Here is a 20,419-nt window from a genome sequence, read left to right as displayed (position 1 = left end):
TCCGCGAGCATCCGGCGCCTCTTCCAGCGTCCAAGGCGTTCTCCTCGGAATGCGGACAATTCCGCAATTTCGGCAACGCCGGAAACCCCACAACATAACTTTTCCAATCTCTTACGCTGGACCTGGGATCTTGGTTTCATCGGTTTTGGAGGGCCGCCAGCACATTTTGCTATATTTCACCAGCGCTTTGTCGGAGAGGACGCTGCCTGTGGGGAACAATGGATGGATGAACAGACGGTAAGAACTTGTTATTCCGAGACGCCGCCATTCTTGACGATCATTCTGCCACACCAGTACCAAGAGATCTTTGGTCTGTGCCAGGCTCTTCCCGGTCCGGCAAGCACTAAGCTCCTTTTCTGTTTTACTCTATTGCATCACGGGCCACTGGCCGCTATCCTTGTGCTAATCCTTTGGAGGTGCGTGTCAACTACTATCGGTATTTATCGAAGTTTCTCACAAATCCATGCCGCTAGTCTTCCGGGTGCAGTCGCTATGTATGCCTTCAGTCTCGGCGTGCAGAGACTCGCCGGGATCCTGCCCCTCCCCGTGTATGGCCTGCTCTCTGGTCTCAACGCTGCTACTGTGGGAATCATCAGTCTCGCCGGTACTCAACTAGCCAATAAAGCTATCACGTCCCAGTGGACGCGTGCCTTGGTCATCTTTGGTGCTTGTGCTGGGATGTGTTACAATACACTATGGTACTTCCCTATGTTGCTTGTCATTGGAGGGGTTGCTACCACCGCCTGGAATGGAGGACTAGCCGCGTTCGTCACAAAGGCCAAGAATGCACTGAATGGGACGCGCCGTCGTCCCGCGGCTTCAGCAGTGCAACAACCCATCGATGCTCAATCAGGGCAGCAGCAAGACATAGAGCTCGAACGTATCCCAACTAATACGAGAGCTGCGGGGGACAGCTCTTCCGCGGCAGCAGAACCTGTACGGCGGCGGAATGTGCCTGATGCCCCTTCGTCGAAGGAGGACATTACTGTGTCCGCTGTTGCAGAGGCAGTTCAGCCTGACCTCGTAATCTCTAGTCGCCCACACACCAATGTGTCGATGAAGGTTGGTCTAGCCCTTGTTGTGCTCTTCATCGGTGAGTCTGTCATGTTGGGCCTACCAACCCATAGCTCACAAATGCCATGCCAGGCTCCTTGATCGCCGTCCTTGTTCCTCGTAGTACCATACCATCCCACTCGCCGGTGTTGGACCTTTTCGCCAACATGTACCTAGCCGGGACAATCATATTCGGCGGCGGGCCAGTTGTAATCCCTCTTCTGCGTTCGTATGTCGTCGATCCCGGCTGGGTCTCCGCCCGCGACTTCTTACTCGGTATCGCCATCATCCAAGCCCTTCCAGGGCCGAATTTCAACTTTGCCGTCTACCTCGGTGCTCTTGCCTTTCAATCGTTCGGTTTACCAACGACTCTTGGAGCGCTGGTCGGCTTCGTAGGTATCTTTACACCTGGGATCGTCCTCGCTGTTTCGACGCTCAGCATCTGGCAAGTCTTACGAAAAAGACGATGGATAGTCAGCTTTCTCAAAGGGATCAACGCCACGGCCGTTGGTCTCGTATTCACAGCTGTGTATAGGCTATGGGAAATCGGTTATCTCACCCCACAAGCAACGGCGGGGCAGAGTCTTGCCATAGATCCCTGGTGGGTCGTCGTCGCAGCCTTGACGTACTCCCAGAGCGCGTGGTTCGGTATCTCGCCTGCGATCGCAATCATCGTGGGTGCAGTGTTGGGATTGTGTTGGTACGGCGCCGTCGGAAGGACACTGCAGGTATAGAAGGAGAGAATTCAGGCGAGAGTCTATCGTATTGATCGGGTATATAGAAAGGAATATACGAAATAAATCCTCTGATTTCTGATTGGGATAGTAACAAGGAGTTCATGGTCAACACCCCTCCTGATGAATTCGTCGCGTCTATTTTCGGAAGTAGGAACCAGTTCCCAGCCTCTGCTTCTTTCCCCTGATCCGCAGCGCGCCCACTCTTTCACAGCCATGTCCTCAAAACGCTCAGCCCAATGCCTTTCTCATCGTAATTTGATAGTAAACGCGCTATGACCCTTCTCCTGTCGCTGCTGGGGTCAGTGTCCCTCTTCCACACACGTTCAGAGGCTGACGCGTTTGTTAGTCGGAGGTCAGATCTTGCCGCTATTGACGCTCCCAGTCCCCCAGCCGTCAGTAGCGCTGGCATAGTAGCCATCGTTCTCACCTCTGGTTTGTACTCAATCGCCTCCAGCATCCCAGTGAGAGCTTACAGGCAGAACAGTCGGCGTGCTCTGCCTCATCTACTGGGTCACTCCCTGGCGCAAACTCCGGCGATCGCTGTTCTTGAGGAGAGCAAGGAGGTACCAGAAGATGGCAGGCGATGGGGAAGAAGCCGTATTAGGCGCACAGGAAGAGGAATGGGGTGCCCCTCTCCAGCGAGTCAGGGCGAGAGACAGCGATGGTGAGAGCACGATTGGCGCTGCTTTAGAGGGAAATCAGGTACAGCTGCGAGAGGAGCCGCACCCCACAGGCCCAGCGTTGACAGCGGAGAATGAACATCAAGAGACGCTGGTATGCTGCTTCACACATTATCGATTTCAGAGCTAAATTTGACTCAGCGTCCGATCGAAGAGGTCCCAGAACCACAAGAGGATACCCCAACCCAGCCGTTGCTACCAGATTCCGCTGAAGAAGCACAATCTCCAAGTCAACCGGAAGGGTGATAATAATGTTCCCAGTCAGAAAACGAAGGTCATTCAATTCAACATTGATTGCTAGTACTTATAGAGGGAAATGGATATCGGAGGACGGCATTCCTTGATATGGACTCATAATTTATTGGATTATCACAAGCGCCCGTGAGTTGTGAGACATGATCGCCGCGCTGCTGAAAACGGCAATTGAGGAGCCAACCCTGCACATGACGTAGTTTGTCCCTAGGGCTAATCACGACTTCCCCGCACCCATGTCCCGGTCACCATGTAATCCTCCCTCAGAGCCGTTCGTCCACCTTGAACCATGTCTATAGCAGCAGATAACGAACACACCCCTCTCTTGTCCAAAGTGCAGACCTCCCGGTCGGTCCATCAAGATCGGAGCATCTTCCACCTCGCCAGACCCATCTCGCAAGGTGTTTCGGCGCTTTAGGGGCGGGTAAGCTTCCCTCTCGAGTACAGATTCTAATGTTCTCGCGGAGGCCATCAAGTGGCAAGCAACCGATGTGAACAATCCTCCTGATGACACAAAACGCTCGGGGAAAGCGTTGAGCGAGAGTGGGAGGAGAGTCGTCGGAGATGCGCGGTCATTGTTATTGGAGCGGAAAGAGTTCGGGGAGGCTAAGAATGGTGCGTTCTGCCCTATAACTAATCAATCTGGTTTATGAACTGAATGTAATTCAAGCCGATGACAAATTCCAGGAAGTCTGGTATCACAGTCGACGATCTCGAATGGGGACGAAAGCTGGTGCGAAACCCTCCCCAAACGATTTAGTGGTGTGCTGAATTCACGTCATGCAGACGTCCCGGCCCCGGAATCTAGAAAAGATCTAACTGAAGACTATCACCGTCTTCTCCGTTCTCTGGGCACGATCTCCCGAGTCTTCCTCACCAGCGCCCTCACTACATCGCCAGCCACGCTGCTCAGTGATGCAGCGGAGAGCATCAGCCAGCCCCTGGCAGAAGTAGCTGATACACTCCGACCAACAGAGGAGGAAAGAAAGAGGGCTGCAGGGTTGCAGGAAGACGTGAATGAAGGGAAGGAGGTCGTTCAGCAAGTACTCGGCGCACCCGAAACAGATGGGACCATACCGGAGCAAGCAAAGAAGGTCATTGCGCAGGAGGTTGAGGATCAGGCAGTAGAGAGATTCAGGATGGTTAGCAGTCGCTTCGATGCAGCTTTACCAAGTTCTAACCTTATGCGTAGCTGTTCGAACATATGCAAACAGACCCGTCCTTCCAGCCCGCCTTCATTACCCTCATCGACCTGGCATACAAATACACCACCCAAACATCGTCAGCGGCTTCCTCCACACTGGCTTCTGTATCCCTCTCCGACCCCTCGCAGCACACAAGGGCCGCATTACACAATCTACGCCTTATTGTTGAGGCCCTCTCCAACCGGTCGCTGAACCCGCTGACCAAAGCACTGGATACCACAGTCAAAGCTATCACGGCCGATCCAGACCTGAGCGTGTACTTCAAGGCACTCGACGACCACGTTCGCCGCGTTTTGACCGACCGGCCATATGCGAGCACCGTCGCTGCTATAAGACGTACGCAGGAGATATACCGTCAGGGACAAGAGCTGTTACGAATCAAGCCCGAATGGAAAAAGGCAGCGACGGACTTGTTGACTGAGCTGCAGCTGATTATCAACGGTATTCTCACCGACAAGCATGTCAATAACCTTGCTCTCGCCGTGCAGAAGGTCATAACGGACACCATTGGAATGGGCTACGTTGTGACTAGCGTTGCGAAAGGGGAGGCTATCGCCGTTTGGCGAGATATCACGGATGTGATCCTTCCCGCTGTTGCCCGAGTTATCCAGTGTGTGCCAATGCCGCGCTTTGAGTTCGATTCTCCAGACGTGGCCTTCGTATTAGACGACGTCATCTTTGAGAGCGCAAACTTCTTCCCCGACCACTTTCGCTTCACGACTTCTAACGATGTTCAAGTCTCTACCGCTCCGGACGAGCCCACGGAGTTCGATTCAACCATGCGGATACGGTTCGACGGTCTTCGTATCAATATCCACGACGTGCCGTTCTGGGTGTCTCTCAAAAAATACTCCTGGTTCCCACCCTTCAAGGAGCAGTATGGTATCATCGATTTCTCGATCCTGAAATCCGGTTTGGGGATGGACATCGAGCTCCGATTACCTGCTGACCTCGAAACGGGCATTTACACAGTCGAGAACGTGAGCGTATCTATCACCGACCTGGACTTTAGCCTTCGCGACAGCAAGTATTCCTGGCTGGCCTGGCTTCTTCGGCCAGTATTACGTTGGGCGCTGAAGCTCGGACTCAAGCTGGTGTTGCAGCAGTGCGTTAGAACCGGACTAGAGCAGCTGGATCAGGCGATATGGGAATACAAGCTGCGCAAAGAACAATGGGAAGACCAGGGCATGAATCCCAGAGAGGCAGCGACTAATGCGGTGTTCATTGGGGATGCACCGTATGCAGAGGCAAACGACGTCAATGGGGATGGGGATGGGGACGGGGACATCAAGAGTCTGCTGTCACTTGAAGGAGTGGAAATCTCCGGTAAGGGGATTATCAAGCGGGATGAAGAGACCGGGATGGCGATCGCACTGGGAGCTGAACAGATCCTCCCGGGTGTGGGAGGGCCACCTACAAAATGGGGAAGGTCGAGCGTTGATAGGAGAGCTGCGATGGTCGAGGCGGAGGCCCAGGGGAAGGTGGATGACCTGGAGGATACGGCTGAAGAAGCGAGGGATCTCACGAGAAAAGCGCAAGCGCTGGTGGACAAAGTAGACCTGCAGAGTATGGTAGATGTTACTGCTGAGGAGAGACGAGAGGAAGCAGGGGAAGCAGGTTGAAGGAGCGGTGTGTTTGATGTCAGATTCAGCGAAAGGTAACAGCTTCCCACATCTCCTTAGAGCGGGCGCCCGGTACACCGGTATGTACGTATAAGCACCTGAGCACCGAATGTATGATCAAGAGGTTTCATTGCTGAGGGGTGCGCGGTACATGCTAATGATTAAAAGATGAATATGGCCCATGAGGCATGCAAAGCCACCCATACGAGATACAGGGAGAGATTCGCGGACGCCCAATCTACTCCTGGATCTTGGCAAGGATTTCCGAGTCCTTGAACAGGTGGAACTCCTACAACCGGAATGAGTACGCATGACGCATTAAAAAGAAGAGTGTACGCACGTCCTCGCCAACCTTGATCGAGTTTCCGCCCCAGCCGGGAAGGAGGACTCGGTCACCCGCCTTCACCTGGCAGGGGACAATGCTTCCATCCTTGTTGGGTGCACCAGGGCCGACAGCGATGACGGTGGCCTCGGGGAGCGGGGACTCAGTGGCAGAGGTGGGGAGGAAGATGCCAGAGGCGGTTTTCTGTAGACGCGTCAGCCTATAAAACCTGATAGCAAATGGAAGACGGCGCACTGTCTCGCGCTTTAACCGCTGGACGAGGACGCGATCGAGGAGGGGCATAAGGCTCTTGATGGACTTGAAAGTGACTTGAGATGCCTGTACTTGATAAGAAAGAGACTTGTAAGAATATTAACGTTCTTACCATCTGTTTTTTAATATGTCCTGGTGGTGAACAACGAAGGAGTAAAGGCTAATTGCCTCTGCCCGTCTACCGTCTCCGTTTTCCCCGGCGTTCTCGAACTTTTTTGCTTCCGGTCAAGGCCGACCGGTTCAGCTTTTTGCGCGTCCGGGCTGCCTCAGAAATTTCAACCCTGCGCCACTCCGTTCCTTTCCTCTTCTCACTCCCCTTCTCCTCGACCTCTTTCGCCTTCTTCACCCTTGTCGACCACTAGACATCATGCACGCCGCACGCTCATCTCGCGTTGCTCTACGGAAGAGCGCACAGGCTTCCAAGTCTATCCTTGCTCGTGGGGCACACAAAGAGGTCCGCTTCTCTAACGAGGGACGCGCGGCAATGCTCGCTGGTGTCGATATCCTCGCAAAGGCCGTCAGCGTCACCCTCGGTCCTAAGGGCAGGAACGTCATCATCGAGCAGTCGTTCGGTGGCCCCAAGATCACCAAGGGTTGGTCGCCTTGTTTGGGTTAATAATTTGTTACTCATGCCTTGGGCAGACGGTGTCACGGTTGCGAAGGCTATCCAGCTGCAGGACAAGTTCGAGAACCTCGGAGCTCGGTATGGACCATTTTTATCGTGTTGTTAACTTCAATTGACTCTCTTTGCAGTCTTGTTACCGATGTTGCTAACAAGACCAACGAAGTGGCCGGTGACGGGACAACAACCGCGACCGTCCTTGCCCGCGCTATCTACTCCGAGGGCGTCAAGAATGTCGCTGCTGGTTGCAACCCTATGGACCTCCGTCGAGGCAGCCAAAAGGCCGTCGAGAAGGTGATCGAGTACCTCGAGAAGAACAAGCGAGTTATCACTACTTCCGAGGAGATCGCCCAGGTCGCGACTATCTCCGCCAATGGCGATACCCATGTTGGCCAGCTAATTGCTACCGCTATGGAGAAGGTTGGCAAGGAGGGTGTTATCACCGTGAAGGAGGGCAAGACTATCGAGGATGAGATCGAGATCACCGAGGGCATGCGCTTCGATCGGGGCTACATCTCCCCTTACTTCATCACTGATGTCAAGACCCAAAAAGCCGACTTCGAGAAGCCCCTGATCCTTCTATCTGAGAAGAAGATCTCGGCGCTCCAGGATATCCTCCCCTCCCTGGAGGCTGCTGCTCAGGCTCGTCGCCCACTTGTAATTATTGCTGAGGATATCGATGGCGAAGCTCTTGCCGCCTGCTTGGTCAACAAGCTCCGTGGTCAGCTCCAGGTCGCTGCCGTCAAGGCCCCTGGTTTCGGTGATAACCGCAAGTCGATTCTTGGTGATCTCGCCATCCTCACTGGTGGTACTGTCTTCACCGACGAGCTGGACATCAAGCTCGACCGCGCGACTCCCGACCTGCTCGGCAGCACTGGCAGCATCACAATCACCAAGGATGACACTATCCTCCTGAACGGTGAAGGCTCGAAGGATGCTATCCAGGCTCGCTGTGAGCAGATCCGCGCTGTCATGAACGACGTGACCACCTCCGATTACGACAAGACCAAGCTGCAAGAGCGCCTTGCTAAGCTGAGCGGCGGTGTTGCTGTCATCAAGGTTGGTGGCTCCTCCGAGGTTGAGGTCGGTGAGAAGAAGGACCGGTATGATGACGCGCTCAACGCGACTCGTGCCGCTGTTGAGGAGGGTATTGTCCCTGGTGGTGGGGTTGCGTTGCTCCGTGCCAGTCAGACACTCGACAGCGTCCAGACGGACAACTTCGACCAGAAGCTTGGTGTTGCGATCATCCGGGAAGCGCTTGGCCGACCGTTGCGTATCATTGCGGATAACGCTGGTCAGGAAGGTGCTGTGATCGCTGGTCGTTTGCTCGAGAAGTACGCCGACAAGCCCGACTTGTAAGTGGTGTTGGTCTATCCCTTCTATGGTACATGTGCTGATTCCGCGTTCAGTGGTTATGATGCCTACCAGGACAAGTTCACCAACATGTTCGAGGCCGGTATCATCGACCCCGTCAAGGTCACGAAACAGGCATTGCTCGATGCTAGCGGTGTCGCATCCCTACTGACGACGAGCGAGTGCTGCATTGTGGATGCTGAAGACAAGCAGCCTCCGATGGGTGGTGCCCCTGGTGGGATGGGGGGTATGGGGGGTATGGGAGGCATGGGCTTCTGAGTTAATTTGGGCGTTGATATCGCTTCATTTGTATTTCATTTCGTCTTGCATTTATCCTTGCCCATTTATGGTTGTCACCTGTCGGTAAAAGCAATAACTCACCGCTCAATTGCACTGCATTAATAAGCATGTTAGGGGGGGAACGCACTACTCCATTTTCTTGAACAATGGCAACATCATATTTGAAATTGGAGTCTTGGAAATTGAGCATTGAAATCTGAGTATTGAACACTTGTTTGTGAACATGTGAGTTCTTTCGAAGTGTTGTCGTCCGGTGTGTAACCCAGAAAACCCAGTCGAGCAATAAAGCTCAACAGAAGGACGGGTGTTGAGATGAAAGTAGATAGTTGTGGATCCCTTGGAAGTTCTATCATAACCTAGCCCATTGATACGAACGAAGTGAGAAAGAGGAGTCAGTGCATTGATTTTTTCCCCCGTTTTTAGGCCATGCAGGACGACGATTTGCGTAGCCAAAAGGAAACTGCAAGGACTGCTTAGCCTCTCGCAAGGCCTCACCTATTAGTAGTAAAGGGCCAAGCTAAAAAAATGCCTGGATCTGGATAATGCGTCTGAGTTGGATAATTGAATTATCCTGTGCCCGACAAAAGTCAGTCTTCATTGGCTTAGCCGTCAAACCACATACAAGATGGGCCCTTGTTACATGAAGCGATGAATTGGTCTGCTGATTCTGAATGGCAATGGAGATCTGCTGGGGATTAGCGCCCATGGAACTGGAAATTCAAAGAACAATGCTAACAAGCGACCATCGGAACTCCTGTAATGTAACTTGACGGTCTAGGGAATCCATCGTCCTTCTCGCCATCAGGTCGTCGACAATCAGACTGCGCTTGTACTTGTGTTTGTCGATATCTCGAAGGACCGCTGTGATAGAATCCAATGTCCGCCTGCTTCTCAATTGGAAGCATTTTCACACAGGAAAACGGTAACAATGACTCACTGAAAACACTCCAACTCCAGGGAAATGTATGGCGGGAATTTGGTCATTCCGTCTAAACCCAGTTGCACTTGATGATCGAGTGTTTGGAGGGCGTTGCAAGATCTCGTCGACGGTCTTATCATTGGCGTTAATTCTCTGTATTATACAGCTACTAGTGAGCACCACTTATCTGGGGGAGTTTGGTATGCTTACCATTGATATGCCACTCATCCTGGTTGCCAACTTCATCGTGGCATCTTTGGACTTTGAAAGGAGTGCTTTCATGCGACTAGAGGGAGTAGACGGACCAGGCGGGTACGCCATACTGCCCAGTGAGGGCGATGGGCTCGTTGGGAACTATGAAGTGTGGATATTTATTGGAAGATGAAACATGCATGCCATCTCCATTCGAAGCCTGGCTTAAATCCCGGAAGCGCCTCGGGCAATGCATTCCTGTGTTGAGAAGGCGACATCCGCCTATACTGCCTCGTGTTCTGCATGCTCTTGCAAAACCCCAACAGCAGCTTCCCCCGTTCTTCGAATGCCTGTATCTTATCTGCCATGCACTCGTGAAGGGAGCATGCATCCGAAGAAGCTGCTTGGGCATATCCTGTAAGCGCTATCGCAGTCCGGAGGGGAAAGTAACCATTGCCAGGCTTTTCCTCAAGGCAGCAGCCCAGGTAGGCACCCTTACACCGCACCACACACATGTTCGAGTCATTGTGCCAGCAATAGACAATGCTGCGTCCGGGAGTGTGACAACAGGACATAAATTCTATACCTGATCGCAATCTGGATTGCAAGGGCATCAACAACTTTACAACTCGGGATTGATATCATACGATGCGGTTCAAACGTGGGGATACAAGATGTGCTTCTATACGTAGTTGGTAGGTGGGGCAGCCGGGGGCTGGAACTCGTCTCAGTATCAATGTTTTCCCACAATCCCGGAAAGACTTACAGGTGCATATGCGCCCACAGCTGGCTGATACGTATTCGCAGGCTTCGCAATTCCTCCCCGACCAAATCGGCCCTGCCCAAATCCGAATCTCTTTCCACCACCTATTCCTGGACCGTAGGCAGGCCCATATCCCGGACCACCGACAGTACCCATCGCAGGTGCTCCTATGCCTAGGCCCGGGGTTGCAGCGCGCCTGCGACGTATCGACATGCAGCACGAGATGAGGAGGCATAGGAAAATGAGGAATGCAACAGCTATGGTTTGAATGAGCATACATGGTGCAGTTGAAGAGGAGTGAGCGGCGTACCGATCCCGATCCCCAGTCCGATTCTTGCACCTCTGCTCATGCCGTAGTTATTGTAGCCATTATTGTAGTAGCGTTGTGCGTTCGTAGATGCAGCAAGCGCAACGAGTGCAATTGGTAGGTTGATCATTGTTGTTTTGTTTGTGTTATGGTGGTCGTGGATAAAGTGTATGTTGGGAGTCAGTCATGTCAACTGCTTGTTCTTTATAGTGTTTGGATGCGGTTCGATGATCCATTGGTGCAGACACCCGACACTGGTTGGGACTGCACTGGTGAGGTGACGATGAGGACGTCATCAACGTGGGGCAACAAAACGGTGGCAGTGACGACCGGTTCCGCATCTCCGCACTGACGATCAACTCATCTTGTTCTCCCGCACCACCGTTTTCCCTCTATTCATACTCTGTTCATATTCAGTAATTGCATTAGGTCAATATTTCCCGGGCTTATGGCTCAAAATGGCTCTCTATTCCCTCAGGCACGATACAAGGACTGCAACTACCAGTTCTAACTAGAAACGGGCTTTCGTCCGGCTGCTTCTCTTGCTCGACTTCGACTGTCTTCTTGTACCAGCAACATGAGAACCGCAGTTGCAGCCGTCCTCACGTCACATCAATTCAGTTCTTCTCTCGAAGTCCTCATGAGCGCCCTGACGATGGTAGTCGTCCTGGCGCTTCCAATCTTATCGATAACGCCGTATTTGGTCCATACCTGTATTCGAACTTTCGTAGGCTCTCATGATCGTCATGCTCATCCACCAACATATCAGACAACTTCGCACCCGTTCTTATTCTTTTTTTTCTCAGTCTGGCCCAATATGCCAAGAACAACGCCCCATCTGTGGATCCTGCGCGTAACAGCGGTCCGATTGCTTGGCCCGGATAAACGTTGAGCAGCCGCATGAACGTGTACCACGAGAAGGACGCGTAAATGCCCGACAAACTTACTTGATATGGTTTGTCCGCGCTATTGATGCCTACGCCTGAGCTTCCAGCCTCGACATCTGGGCGTTTAGGCTCTCCGGCGTGCCGGCGGCACCAAAGAAGCCTGACAGCAACTTCCCCGGTTCAGAGACATGCCGGTCATTATGTCAATAACGTTCAAGCAGAGACTGCCGACCGCGGAGTTGACAGCGCTCCATACAACGCTGTCTGATTCGCGAATGACCTGGTGTGTAGCTGGTCACATTACAGGGTAGTGAGAGATGGGAGACCCAGGAAACAAATATGGGAGTGTTACAGACACGACCGCTTATCGCAGGGACGTCGGGCCGGCAAAGGGTAGTGCTGAGATATTCAAGGTCCATCAAGACACTCGGGCTGACCATTTTTTGTGGTGTATTATTACCAGTCAATTGAAGGTGACTGACTGACATGATCCCCCAGTGATGCTCCGTTTCTCCACACGGGGGAAACCTTTAAGCGTGTTCAAGTTGGTGGCGCGGCGGAGGGGATGAATGGATTAACCTGATATGGACGGACGCTGTCCCCTCTCCCCTCTCACACACCCTTCCTGATCCCCCCCCCTTTGCCCTCTCTGGACCATGGTTGGCGGATGGCTGTTTCTCCCGGGGCCGACCCGCGGCAGACTGGCCGTCCCTGCGAGCTCCCGGCATCCCTTTTGATCGTTTAAATACCCCTCCGGCTTAAAGTCGAATACTCCCTCTGCTTCAAACGCTTGTCCGCCCTCCCTTGTTCCTCTCAGTCAAGCAGCCAATCTCAACACAATGACTGCCGCACCTGAAGCTGCAACTCTCAAAGTCGGTCTAGACTTTGCAAAGGCAGATGAGGCTGCTCATGCTGAGAACATCGCCGAGGTGCGCAGGATTCGTCCTTACCAATAGCAACTCAACGCCTAATATTCGTTCCGCAGAATGTCACTCTTTGGGATGGTCGCATTTCCTCCTGTCCCATCGATATCACTGTCGTTGGCTGTGGTCTTGGTGGTCTTGCCGCTGCCTTTACGTTGTCCAAGGCTGGCCACCGAGTGATGATTCTCGAGGCCGCACCCGCCATCGGTGAAGTCGGCGCCGGCATCCAGGTTACGTCCAACGTCAGCAGGCTTCTTATTCGTTGGGGTCTGAGGAAGCAGCTTGAAGCCCTCGGTGTCGTTCCGGCAGGCTTTTGCTTTAGACGTTGGGAGAATGGTGAAATGATCGGGTATACCTCGTTCGAGCACATGTTCCCTGACTACGGTTCGCATTATTATCATCTTCACGTGCGTCCCCCTTGGCTTCCCTACGTCATTTCATTGAAATCTCATCAGCGCGCCGACTTCCACCGGATGCTGTACGACTTGGTCGTCGATGCCGGCGTCGAGATCCGTTTGGGGAGCACCGTTGTAAAGATCGACCCAGAGATTCCCTCTTGCACCCTCCAGAGCGGCGAGGTCGTGAAGTCTGATCTCATTATCGGGGCTGACGGAGTGAAGTCCATGATTCGCGAGGTCGTCGTCGGGCACGAGGACAAGCCTGTGCCGACTGGAGATGCGGCATACCGGTGCGTATACAGCTGTCAGTTTTTCATGATGTCGACTTACATCTTTGTAGGGTTATTCTACCCACAGAGCTACTCCTGAAGGATCCAGATCTGGCACCTTTCGTCAACGAACCCCAGATGACCATCTGGATGGGTCCCCACCGTCATATCGTCGCCTATTGCGTGCGCGGCCGGCGCGATTTCAACCTGGTTTTGGCACATCCTGATGATGGCTCGGTGGAGTCGTGGACTGCGCAGGGCAGTGCCGACAAGATGCGCAAAGACTTTGAGGGCTGGGAGCCGCGGTAAGATAATCTCCAAGGCAATCTCACTTCGGACTCACTCCGTAAACAGCGTTCAGAAGCTGCTGGATCTCGTGCCCTCTGTCCTGAAGTGGAGGTTGATGGATCGCATGCCTCTGGAGAAATGGGTACACGATTCAGGGAAGGTCGTCTTGCTCGGTGATAGTTGCCATCCCATGCTTGTGAGCTCTTTTCTATCTATAGAGTCGGACGTTGTTCTGAATGTATCGGTAGCCTTATCGAGCTCAAGGAGCAGCCATGGCTATTGAGGACGCTGCCTTCCTAGGCAACATCTTCTCTCGTCTTGAAGACAAGTCCCAGGTCCCAGTGTTCATCCGCGGCTATGAGACGGGCCGGTACCCTCGAACCTCTGAAGTTCAGGCTTCTGCCCGTCTCAACCAGAAGATCAACCATTTAGTTGACGGACCCGAGCAACTCGCGCGCGACACCGTTATGAAGACTGCGATGGAAAAGCCTGGGACGAACCAGGATGAATGGAATCAATGGTCGGATAAGAGGAAGGGAGACGCGCTCTACGGATATGATGCGGACGTAGCGGCTGACCAGTTTTGGGCTGAGACGCTTGCGAAAGATGTGCAGGTGAAAGCTGCGAACGGGCACGCTCGTCTGTGATCGCGGTAACGTGTTGAATATTCTACCGAGTAGTTTTTGGGCTGTACATTATTCAATGGTATACCGAAAGAGGGTTTAACGCGTTAAACATTGTGCGTCGTCCTGCGCAATGCTTTTCCGAGCACAGTTATAAGGGGTTGACCACCCGTGGAACCCTGATGCTCGCACGCGATGGGCCGGATGAGAGTTGATCCGGCCCATCGCGTGCATATCATGACCCCCTTCTTTGGTGGCATCCCGGCTACTATTGAACAGGCATCTATGATCTATGAGTTGGCGGACGGTGCTCGGGCATGCCCAACGTATCGACGATAGAAGCACCGAGCAAGACACCGTAAAGATGCACTGGATAAAAGGCGCACCTGTGCCCGACTCATATTCCCCTCTGACGTTCTGACAATTCTCTGGCTTGACGTGTACCTCTCTTGTGCCCACCGATATGCTCATGAATCTCGACCTCATTTGCTTCTCGCTCTTGGTGTTGTTGACCGTCATTGGCTATGTGATCCGACAACGCTTCATACATCCTCTGTCGAAGTATCCTGGACCATTCCTAGCAAGTCTGACCAACCTTTGGTCAACCTACCTCGGTAATGAGTTCCGTTTTGACCTGGGTACAAAATCTTATCTTATGTAGCATATCGGGGTGATTGGCATATTGTGTTGGATCGTCTGCACAAACGACAAGGGTCAATCATTCGGATCGCTCCAAACGAGGTATCGATAAGCGATCCGTCCGCAATGAAGATGATTTACTCCGTCACTGGAGGTTTCTCCAAGGTATGCCCGCACTCGGTAGGATCTATTTTATTAATGACTTCTCAGAGCGACTTCTATGATGTTTTTCGTATTCCTACCGACCCTCCCAGTCTTTTCACTGACAGAGATGAAGCACGACACACCGACAGGCGACGCCTTGTTGGCTCGGTATACACCATGAACAACTTGCTGAAACTTGAGCCTCATGTGCAAATTATCATATCTCGCTTCGTTAAGCAACTTGACAAGCTGTTTGGATCGACGAGTGACGTAGCCGACATGTCCATGTGGTTCTACCGCATGGCATATGATGTAACGGGTACGCTGTAAGATGTCATTTCATGCGCTCTGCTGAGCTTTCCTCAGGTCAGCTCTCAGTTGGTCGCAGCTTTGGTGCCATCGAGGAAGGCGACAGATTCGGGTTTCTGGTTGAGTTACCCTTCTCTCGTCTCCTGGCAAGTCAACTGAACATACATCAGTCCCTTTTTGCTGATCGGAATGCCCATGGCGGAATAGTGAGTTCAAGCACAGTGCGAAGTCTGCATATGCTAACAGGGCTTGTAGCTCGGTCGTGCGCCTGCCTGGGCGAGACCCATCATTGGCAAGTTCTTTAACACCACAAATATTCAGGTGTATAAGGACATCACGGATGTACGTCACGTCACCTGCAAATTGGTTTCACCATCCTAACATTAGACCTAGTTCATGCAATCCTCTATGAATGTTCATCTCGCAAGCCCGGAGAATCATGCCGACATGATGTCTATGATGCTAGAGCTTCGTGATGCGAAGGGACAGGATCTCCTCACAACTGATCAAGTGCAACGGGATTGCAAGGCTGTGAGTGTGATTATGTATTACAAAACTGGGATGATTATGTAGGCGGCAATGTTCTACTACATTTGTAGGGATCGAAGAGTCTACAATACTCTTCAGAAGGAGATCGATGAAGCCTCCCTCGAGCTGGAAGCAGATCAACCATTTTCCGCGGCAATGGCCCGTTCTGCCTCATCAGTCCTCAGTGTAAAAAAACTAACATACATTGAGACAGAGAAGTTGCCTTACCTCGCGGCTTGTATCCAAGAGGCTCTGAGAATTCACAGCGGTGTGGGCTTTCCACTACCACGTGTTGTCCCAGATGACGGTGCTGTGATTGCAGGTGAGGTCTTCCCTGCCGGTGAGTCCGAATTCGTGTCTTTATCAATGCGTTGCTGATCATGTCACCTCCCCGAGTAGGTAATCGTTGGCATTAATGCGTGGCATGTCCATCGCAATCAGATTATTTTTGGTGAAGATGCTGAACTCTACCGGCCTGAGCGATGGATAGTGAACGATACAAGAAATAAAGAAGAAGCTGAGCGGGTACATCCTTCCAACTTGCCAATTGAACAAAGTTGCGGATATCATCTTCTAAAGGCTTCCTCTCCTTCAGCAGGGACTCCTGAACAGTATTGCGAAACTGCTCGTAGTATACTGCAAGAGACCCCACGAGAACGGCTGCTTCGGTATATCGGAACTGCGTGTGGGCAATGCGCTTGAGGTAGACGCCAAACGAAGCAATGAGATCCAGTCGTGCCCCGAACTGTCCTGCGGGACTGTTTGTAAGAAAATCGTCCAAGAGAGAGCACAGCTCCTTTAAAGCCACTTCACCATTGAAACCAGTAGAGGGCCTGGTCACAGCTCCATAAATCAGGAACTACCATTGTGACGTTTTCCGGGAGAATAACCGTTCTTCAGAATCAAGAAGCGTCGCCCAGCAGGTTAATTCCATTCTTCTCCATTCAACGATCAACGAAACAATCCTTTTCTGGAGAGCTAATAAGGAGTTTTCGCGATTGGCAAACTCCCATGCACCGATATGATGGACGAGGCTTTCGAGACTCGGCAATATCCGAGCCAGAGAAGATTCTAATGACTGAGCGAGCACTGTTCTGCAGCGAGGCTGAATCTCGCAGAGCAGCTCTTGTTCTGGACATAGGGGCAAAATGTGAACCAGTCTTGCATCGAGCTCTGACAGTATTAGGAAAACCTTCTCCAGCTCGGGTATATTCTTGCCCCAGTAGAAATCGCTGTTTCTTGAATGTACATGCTCGTCATACGATAGGCTCGACAACGCGTTGTTAAGATAGTTGAGCCTGAACAGTTGTCTCCCTACATCCAGGGCATCGGGAAGCTGACAAAAATCGATACCAGCCAGCTGCTCTGAATGAATCTCGGCCACAAGAGTCTTGACAACATCCACGGCCATGGTGGAGGCATGTTTCGAGCTGGCAAAAAAAAATTGGTGGATCGTCCATATTCGAAGACTGGTATTCGTTCCCTAGCCTGACGCGTTAAGATGTGAGGTGGAGCCAGCTTCTGGTTTCAGGAAAACATCCACTTCGAAGTCAGGAAAGAGCAAGTGGAGTTCCCTTTCCATTGTTTGCTCCTCTGATTCATCGTGGTTGATTTCATTTTCTGATCGATAACGGTACAAACTTTGTTTGTTCAAACGTTCGGCTTCGTTTTTGTCTTGTTGGTCTGACCAACAAGAGTAGAGCAGTTCATATAACGGCTCGATGAGATCGATGTCTGGTTGTAATAGTGGATGGAGACAGCTCCTCGTGGCCATGAGGCATATAGTCAAGAGAATGTCGTTTGTCACGAGCAAGTTGGGTGGAACATGAGGAATACGACGGGATCCATCGCAGACCCAAGATATTGTTGCTGCTGCAGGGAATTGGGTCAATCAAAGGGAGTCGTCACCGGGGCCATCCCGATCTTTGTCTCCTCCAGTGTTGCAACCCGTGAGGCAAGCTTGATGCCGACTTGCAGCGAACGCATGCACAAAATGGCCCCAAACACAAGATCGAATAGGGGTGCATACATCTCTCGAATTCTTTGGACAAACGCATCGATTGAATGATCGATCACCTCTGCCATGCGCAATGTTTGAGGTCTCGCAGCTTCTTCTGTCGAGTCGTGGAGGAGTCGATCTACGCGTGTTGTATCTAGAACTTGCTGCATGAACTGCTCAATCTCGCCGAAAAAGGCGTCGATAATGTTTGGATTGGAGGAGCGAGTGATAGGTGGAGGATCGATTGCTGCGAGGTCCCGTTCTGTCTTGCTTAGTCTTTGCATGAGACTATCGATCCGTGAATGGGTGCCATGTCCATTAGCAAACCATTCACTCCGTCGGTGGTGTCCCAACTGTGCTCTTAGTGTTTTCATACGTTCCTCCAGGAATTCCATTTGGGAGGTGATATTGACCAGAGGGTCGGTGGGTGTTTATCTGGCAAATACAACTCTCGTAATCCCCGGCAGTCGCAGTGAATGTCGATGAAAAGCAAATGGTCGGTGGGACTTTACGACAACATGACGATGAATCCGTTGAGTAGAAACTCGACCAATAACAAGGGCGGTTGAACCCTCCAGTGCAGAAGACTGAAGCTCCGGGATACGCTGAGAAAGCACCCATTGAATGCGTTCGCTAGATAGGCCTAAAGAAGCTGCAATCGTGTCGATAACTTCTCCGGGCTGTCCGTCTTGTAATGGATGTGACACGTGTCCAATCAAATATCAAGTGCTTCCAAGAAAATTTCCTCCCGCACTGCATGGCTGAGTGCGATTTATTCATGGGAAAAAGGTTTCCAACTAAGTTCAGCTTTGACGCTGGCGAGGCATGAAACACGGCGGCACAAGCGGTTGAGTGCTAACAGATCGATATCCTTGGCATCTCCTTGCAGGACAGAGATAGCTTCGCGAGCCGTGTTCCAAATGCGAATAATGAGAGGGATCAAGTCATCGTGCAAATTTGGAAAGCCTTCGTGTATGATGAGCGGAAGCTTATCAAGAGTTGGGACCGGAAGGGTTATTTCGGAGAAATGCTGATGACCCAAGAACCTTGGTGCCGAGAATGGCCGAGAATTACCGGCAGCGGGGATGATCGGGACAAAGCATGGTACGGAGCGTGTAGCAAAAACCATGAACTCATTGTCTGCGAACACTTGACCACGGCCCAGCACGTCCACAGATGGTTGGGATCCTATCCGGCGGCAAGAGCCCATGCTCTCCAATAGTGGAAGAAGGGTGCTGGGGACATCCTGTGCTGCCCTGTCTATATCTCCTAATACCAGCCACTTGCCGAGCTTCATAGCATGGACAAGCGGTCCATCAACCCAATCAAATAATCCAGGGACAACTGATGAGGAGGCATAGGTGCCCAAAAGTGATTTAGCATCCAGAGAGGTGTCCGCCAAATGTATGGACACGATCTGAGAAGCGCTGCCGTGAACCATTTGTGCCAAATGTTGGAGCATGATTGTTTTACCCGCAGATGGCGATGAAGACAGGAGGCAGGGCAATTTCTGAGAATAGTGGAGAGCAAGATCTCGTAGACAGGGATAGGCAGACTTTGTCACGACGAAATTTGTTGCAATGGGCGAGATGACTGGCTCGAAAGGTGCAGCTTGTCGAAGGACCAACACGCCACATATTGACATTATGATCCCTGCGAGGTCTGTATCGTTCAAAAGCCTTCCATGCTCGTGATCAGCCTGGCTCCATTTGTAGAAGCCGGGATCGTCCTGCAATGCTGCCCGTAATTCCAATATTCTCTTGCGTTCCGACACAGGAAGCAGCCATCCGTCTTGCACAGATAGATCCAGAGTGAGTGTTCATTCCACAACCACAGACATAACCTACATGCACTGTAGCGTCGCGGACAGCAAAGTCGCCTAAGCAGGTGGTCACAAGATCGTCCCGCTCAGACTCACTGAGCCCGCCTTGTAGGGCGAAACAAAGCACAGACAAGAGCCGGGTTCATCGATCAGGAAGGCTTTCCATCATGGACATCAGAAGCTTCTGAGACAGTTGCAAGCAACGAGATAGCCCTGGATTGACCACAAGGAGCCGATAATAAGTGAGCAGCATGGCATGGCAACGCTCTACTGCTAGCGGCATCTCCACGTTTTCACCGGAGGTCAATACGACCTCAGCCGATGGCGCCGTATCTAGTAGATGGATGAGAATGCTGAAGAATCGATAAGTTCAAATTTGCAGCAGGGAAGCCAGGTCACATACGGATAGAGCTCCTCGTGGACCTCAAGCAGGTAAGGTATGCAGAAGAGGCCATCCAAGGTGAACGGATTGGCCGAGTTAAGCCATCAAGACGCCAGGTCAATCAATATGGGTCGAAATAGTCTTGCTACAAGCCATGTTAATTCTGGCGTCGCGAGAGCGTCGGAGAGACAATGCAAGAGTGAGAGGTTGGATCAATGCGAACTGCAGAGAGGAGCTGCTCGATGACAACAAGCACTGTTGCACATTTCGGCCAAATGTCGTGCGTAATGTAGCACAAGAGTTCTCGAGCCTGTTTGATATAGTTGATGTTGAGAGGATCGATTGCCGCCATTACAAGGCTGAGGGTGCTGAACGAGGGGCGACGAGAAATGTGCCCTGTGCCTGTGCCCTTGCGCGCCTCGGAGGCAATTTGCCTCCATAATTTCTATAAATAGTAACTACCCTTCGTGTTGTACACAGTAATGTGTGCTTAGGGTTAGGGTTAGGGTTAGGGTTAGGGTTAGGGTTAGGGTTAGGGTTAGGGTTAGGGTTAGGGTTAGGGTTAGGGTTAGGGTTAGGGTTAGGGTTAGGGTTAGGGTTAGGGTTAG

At 51.9% G+C, this 20,419-nt stretch overlaps 9 protein-coding genes across 9 annotated transcripts; 4 read left to right on the top strand and 5 right to left on the bottom strand.

Annotated features, from left to right (window-relative positions):
- Nucleotides 1-182: 182 nt before the first annotated feature.
- DACRYDRAFT_96679 (chromate ion transporter) lies at nt 183-1,839 on the top strand. Its single transcript, XM_040777392.1, has 4 exons — nt 183-237; nt 295-416; nt 474-1,093; nt 1,147-1,839. The coding sequence occupies exons 1-4, from the start codon at nt 223-225 to the stop codon at nt 1,785-1,787; spliced, it is 1,398 nt and encodes a 465-aa protein (XP_040624921.1). The 5' UTR covers nt 183-222; the 3' UTR covers nt 1,788-1,839.
- Nucleotides 1,840-5,208: 3,369 nt separating this feature from the next.
- DACRYDRAFT_24572 (hsp10-like protein) lies at nt 5,209-6,278 on the bottom strand. The gene is made up of 5 exons (XM_040773742.1): nt 6,257-6,278; nt 6,127-6,210; nt 5,890-6,075; nt 5,756-5,838; nt 5,209-5,703 (listed from the first exon to the last, which is right to left on the bottom strand). The coding sequence occupies exons 1-4, from the start codon at nt 6,257-6,259 to the stop codon at nt 5,788-5,790; spliced, it is 324 nt and encodes a 107-aa protein (XP_040624920.1). The 5' UTR covers nt 6,260-6,278; the 3' UTR covers nt 5,209-5,703; nt 5,756-5,787.
- A 157-nt stretch (nt 6,279-6,435) lies between these two features.
- On the top strand, nt 6,436-8,567 carry DACRYDRAFT_24570 (chaperonin GroL). The gene is made up of 4 exons (XM_040773741.1): nt 6,436-6,737; nt 6,787-6,847; nt 6,898-8,121; nt 8,176-8,567. The coding sequence occupies exons 1-4, from the start codon at nt 6,512-6,514 to the stop codon at nt 8,396-8,398; spliced, it is 1,734 nt and encodes a 577-aa protein (XP_040624919.1). The 5' UTR covers nt 6,436-6,511; the 3' UTR covers nt 8,399-8,567.
- A 199-nt stretch (nt 8,568-8,766) lies between these two features.
- On the bottom strand, nt 8,767-9,648 carry DACRYDRAFT_24569 (uncharacterized protein; the record flags this gene model as incomplete). The annotated part of the gene is made up of 5 exons (XM_040773740.1): nt 9,549-9,648; nt 9,357-9,491; nt 9,155-9,306; nt 9,042-9,104; nt 8,767-8,990 (listed from the first exon to the last, which is right to left on the bottom strand). Coding segments are annotated over exons 1-3 (321 nt in total), but the record flags the coding sequence as incomplete, so codon positions are not given.
- Nucleotides 9,649-10,068: 420 nt separating this feature from the next.
- Nucleotides 10,069-10,739, bottom strand: DACRYDRAFT_24568 (uncharacterized protein). The gene is made up of 2 exons (XM_040773739.1): nt 10,604-10,739; nt 10,069-10,550 (listed from the first exon to the last, which is right to left on the bottom strand). The coding sequence occupies exons 1-2, from the start codon at nt 10,728-10,730 to the stop codon at nt 10,264-10,266; spliced, it is 414 nt and encodes a 137-aa protein (XP_040624917.1). The 5' UTR covers nt 10,731-10,739; the 3' UTR covers nt 10,069-10,263.
- A 1,731-nt stretch (nt 10,740-12,470) lies between these two features.
- DACRYDRAFT_71084 (FAD/NADP-binding domain-containing protein) lies at nt 12,471-14,078 on the top strand. Its single transcript, XM_040775933.1, has 5 exons — nt 12,471-12,817; nt 12,866-13,098; nt 13,149-13,382; nt 13,432-13,561; nt 13,614-14,078. Exons 1-5 carry the CDS (start codon nt 12,590-12,592, stop codon nt 14,010-14,012), a joined length of 1,224 nt encoding a protein of 407 aa, XP_040624916.1. The 5' UTR covers nt 12,471-12,589; the 3' UTR covers nt 14,013-14,078.
- Nucleotides 14,079-14,253: 175 nt separating this feature from the next.
- DACRYDRAFT_118801 (cytochrome P450) lies at nt 14,254-16,024 on the top strand (the record flags this gene model as incomplete). The annotated part of the gene is made up of 8 exons (XM_040770660.1): nt 14,254-14,602; nt 14,650-14,792; nt 14,838-15,090; nt 15,138-15,286; nt 15,336-15,422; nt 15,474-15,611; nt 15,708-15,948; nt 16,008-16,024. The coding sequence occupies exons 1-8, from the start codon at nt 14,452-14,454 to the stop codon at nt 16,022-16,024; spliced, it is 1,179 nt and encodes a 392-aa protein (XP_040624915.1). The 5' UTR covers nt 14,254-14,451.
- Nucleotides 16,025-16,050: 26 nt separating this feature from the next.
- On the bottom strand, nt 16,051-17,019 carry DACRYDRAFT_110999 (uncharacterized protein; the record flags this gene model as incomplete). The annotated part of the gene is made up of 2 exons (XM_040769159.1): nt 16,051-16,441; nt 16,499-17,019. The coding sequence occupies 2 exons, from the start codon at nt 17,017-17,019 to the stop codon at nt 16,051-16,053; spliced, it is 912 nt and encodes a 303-aa protein (XP_040624914.1).
- Nucleotides 17,020-17,495: 476 nt separating this feature from the next.
- DACRYDRAFT_110998 (uncharacterized protein) lies at nt 17,496-19,069 on the bottom strand (the record flags this gene model as incomplete). The annotated part of the gene is made up of 2 exons (XM_040769158.1): nt 17,496-17,895; nt 18,468-19,069. The coding sequence occupies 2 exons, from the start codon at nt 19,067-19,069 to the stop codon at nt 17,496-17,498; spliced, it is 1,002 nt and encodes a 333-aa protein (XP_040624913.1).
- Between the last annotated feature and the right edge of the window lie 1,350 nt (nt 19,070-20,419).

Source organism: Dacryopinax primogenitus (assembly GCF_000292625.1).
Source record: "Dacryopinax primogenitus strain DJM-731 SS1 chromosome Unknown DACRYscaffold_20, whole genome shotgun sequence".
In the NCBI taxonomy this organism is placed as follows: domain Eukaryota; kingdom Fungi; phylum Basidiomycota; class Dacrymycetes; order Dacrymycetales; family Dacrymycetaceae; genus Dacryopinax; species Dacryopinax primogenitus.
This window is presented reverse-complemented; position numbering and strand designations above follow the sequence as displayed.

What these genes read in the sequence shown, in the direction of transcription:
- DACRYDRAFT_96679 (XM_040777392.1), top strand. An exon ending in CTTGTGCTAATCCTTTGGAG is followed by an intron (nt 417 to 473) that starts GTGCGTGTCAAC and finishes CCATGCCGCTAG; the next exon opens with TCTTCCGGGTGCAGTCGCTA. An exon ending in CCTTGTTGTGCTCTTCATCG is followed by an intron (nt 1,094 to 1,146) that starts GTGAGTCTGTCA and finishes ATGCCATGCCAG; the next exon opens with GCTCCTTGATCGCCGTCCTT.
- DACRYDRAFT_24572 (XM_040773742.1), bottom strand. An exon ending in AGCGGTTAAAGCGCGAGACA is followed by an intron (nt 6,076 to 6,126) that starts GTGCGCCGTCTT and finishes ACGCGTCTACAG; the next exon opens with AAAACCGCCTCTGGCATCTT. An exon ending in CGATCAAGGTTGGCGAGGAC is followed by an intron (nt 5,839 to 5,889) that starts GTGCGTACACTC and finishes TTCCGGTTGTAG; the next exon opens with GAGTTCCACCTGTTCAAGGA.
- DACRYDRAFT_24570 (XM_040773741.1), top strand. Translation starts at nt 6,512, where the DNA reads ATGCACGCCGCACGCTCATCTCGCGTTGCTCTACGGAAGAGCGCACAG. An exon ending in TTCGAGAACCTCGGAGCTCG is followed by an intron (nt 6,848 to 6,897) that starts GTATGGACCATT and finishes CTCTCTTTGCAG; the next exon opens with TCTTGTTACCGATGTTGCTA. An exon ending in TACGCCGACAAGCCCGACTT is followed by an intron (nt 8,122 to 8,175) that starts GTAAGTGGTGTT and finishes TTCCGCGTTCAG; the next exon opens with TGGTTATGATGCCTACCAGG.
- DACRYDRAFT_24568 (XM_040773739.1), bottom strand. Translation starts at nt 10,730, where the DNA reads ATGATCAACCTACCAATTGCACTCGTTGCGCTTGCTGCATCTACGAAC. An exon ending in CGGACTGGGGATCGGGATCG is followed by an intron (nt 10,551 to 10,603) that starts GTACGCCGCTCA and finishes TTCAAACCATAG; the next exon opens with CTGTTGCATTCCTCATTTTC.
- DACRYDRAFT_71084 (XM_040775933.1), top strand. Translation starts at nt 12,590, where the DNA reads ATGATTCTCGAGGCCGCACCCGCCATCGGTGAAGTCGGCGCCGGCATC. An exon ending in TTTGAGGGCTGGGAGCCGCG is followed by an intron (nt 13,383 to 13,431) that starts GTAAGATAATCT and finishes CTCCGTAAACAG; the next exon opens with CGTTCAGAAGCTGCTGGATC. An exon ending in ATAGTTGCCATCCCATGCTT is followed by an intron (nt 13,562 to 13,613) that starts GTGAGCTCTTTT and finishes ATGTATCGGTAG; the next exon opens with CCTTATCGAGCTCAAGGAGC.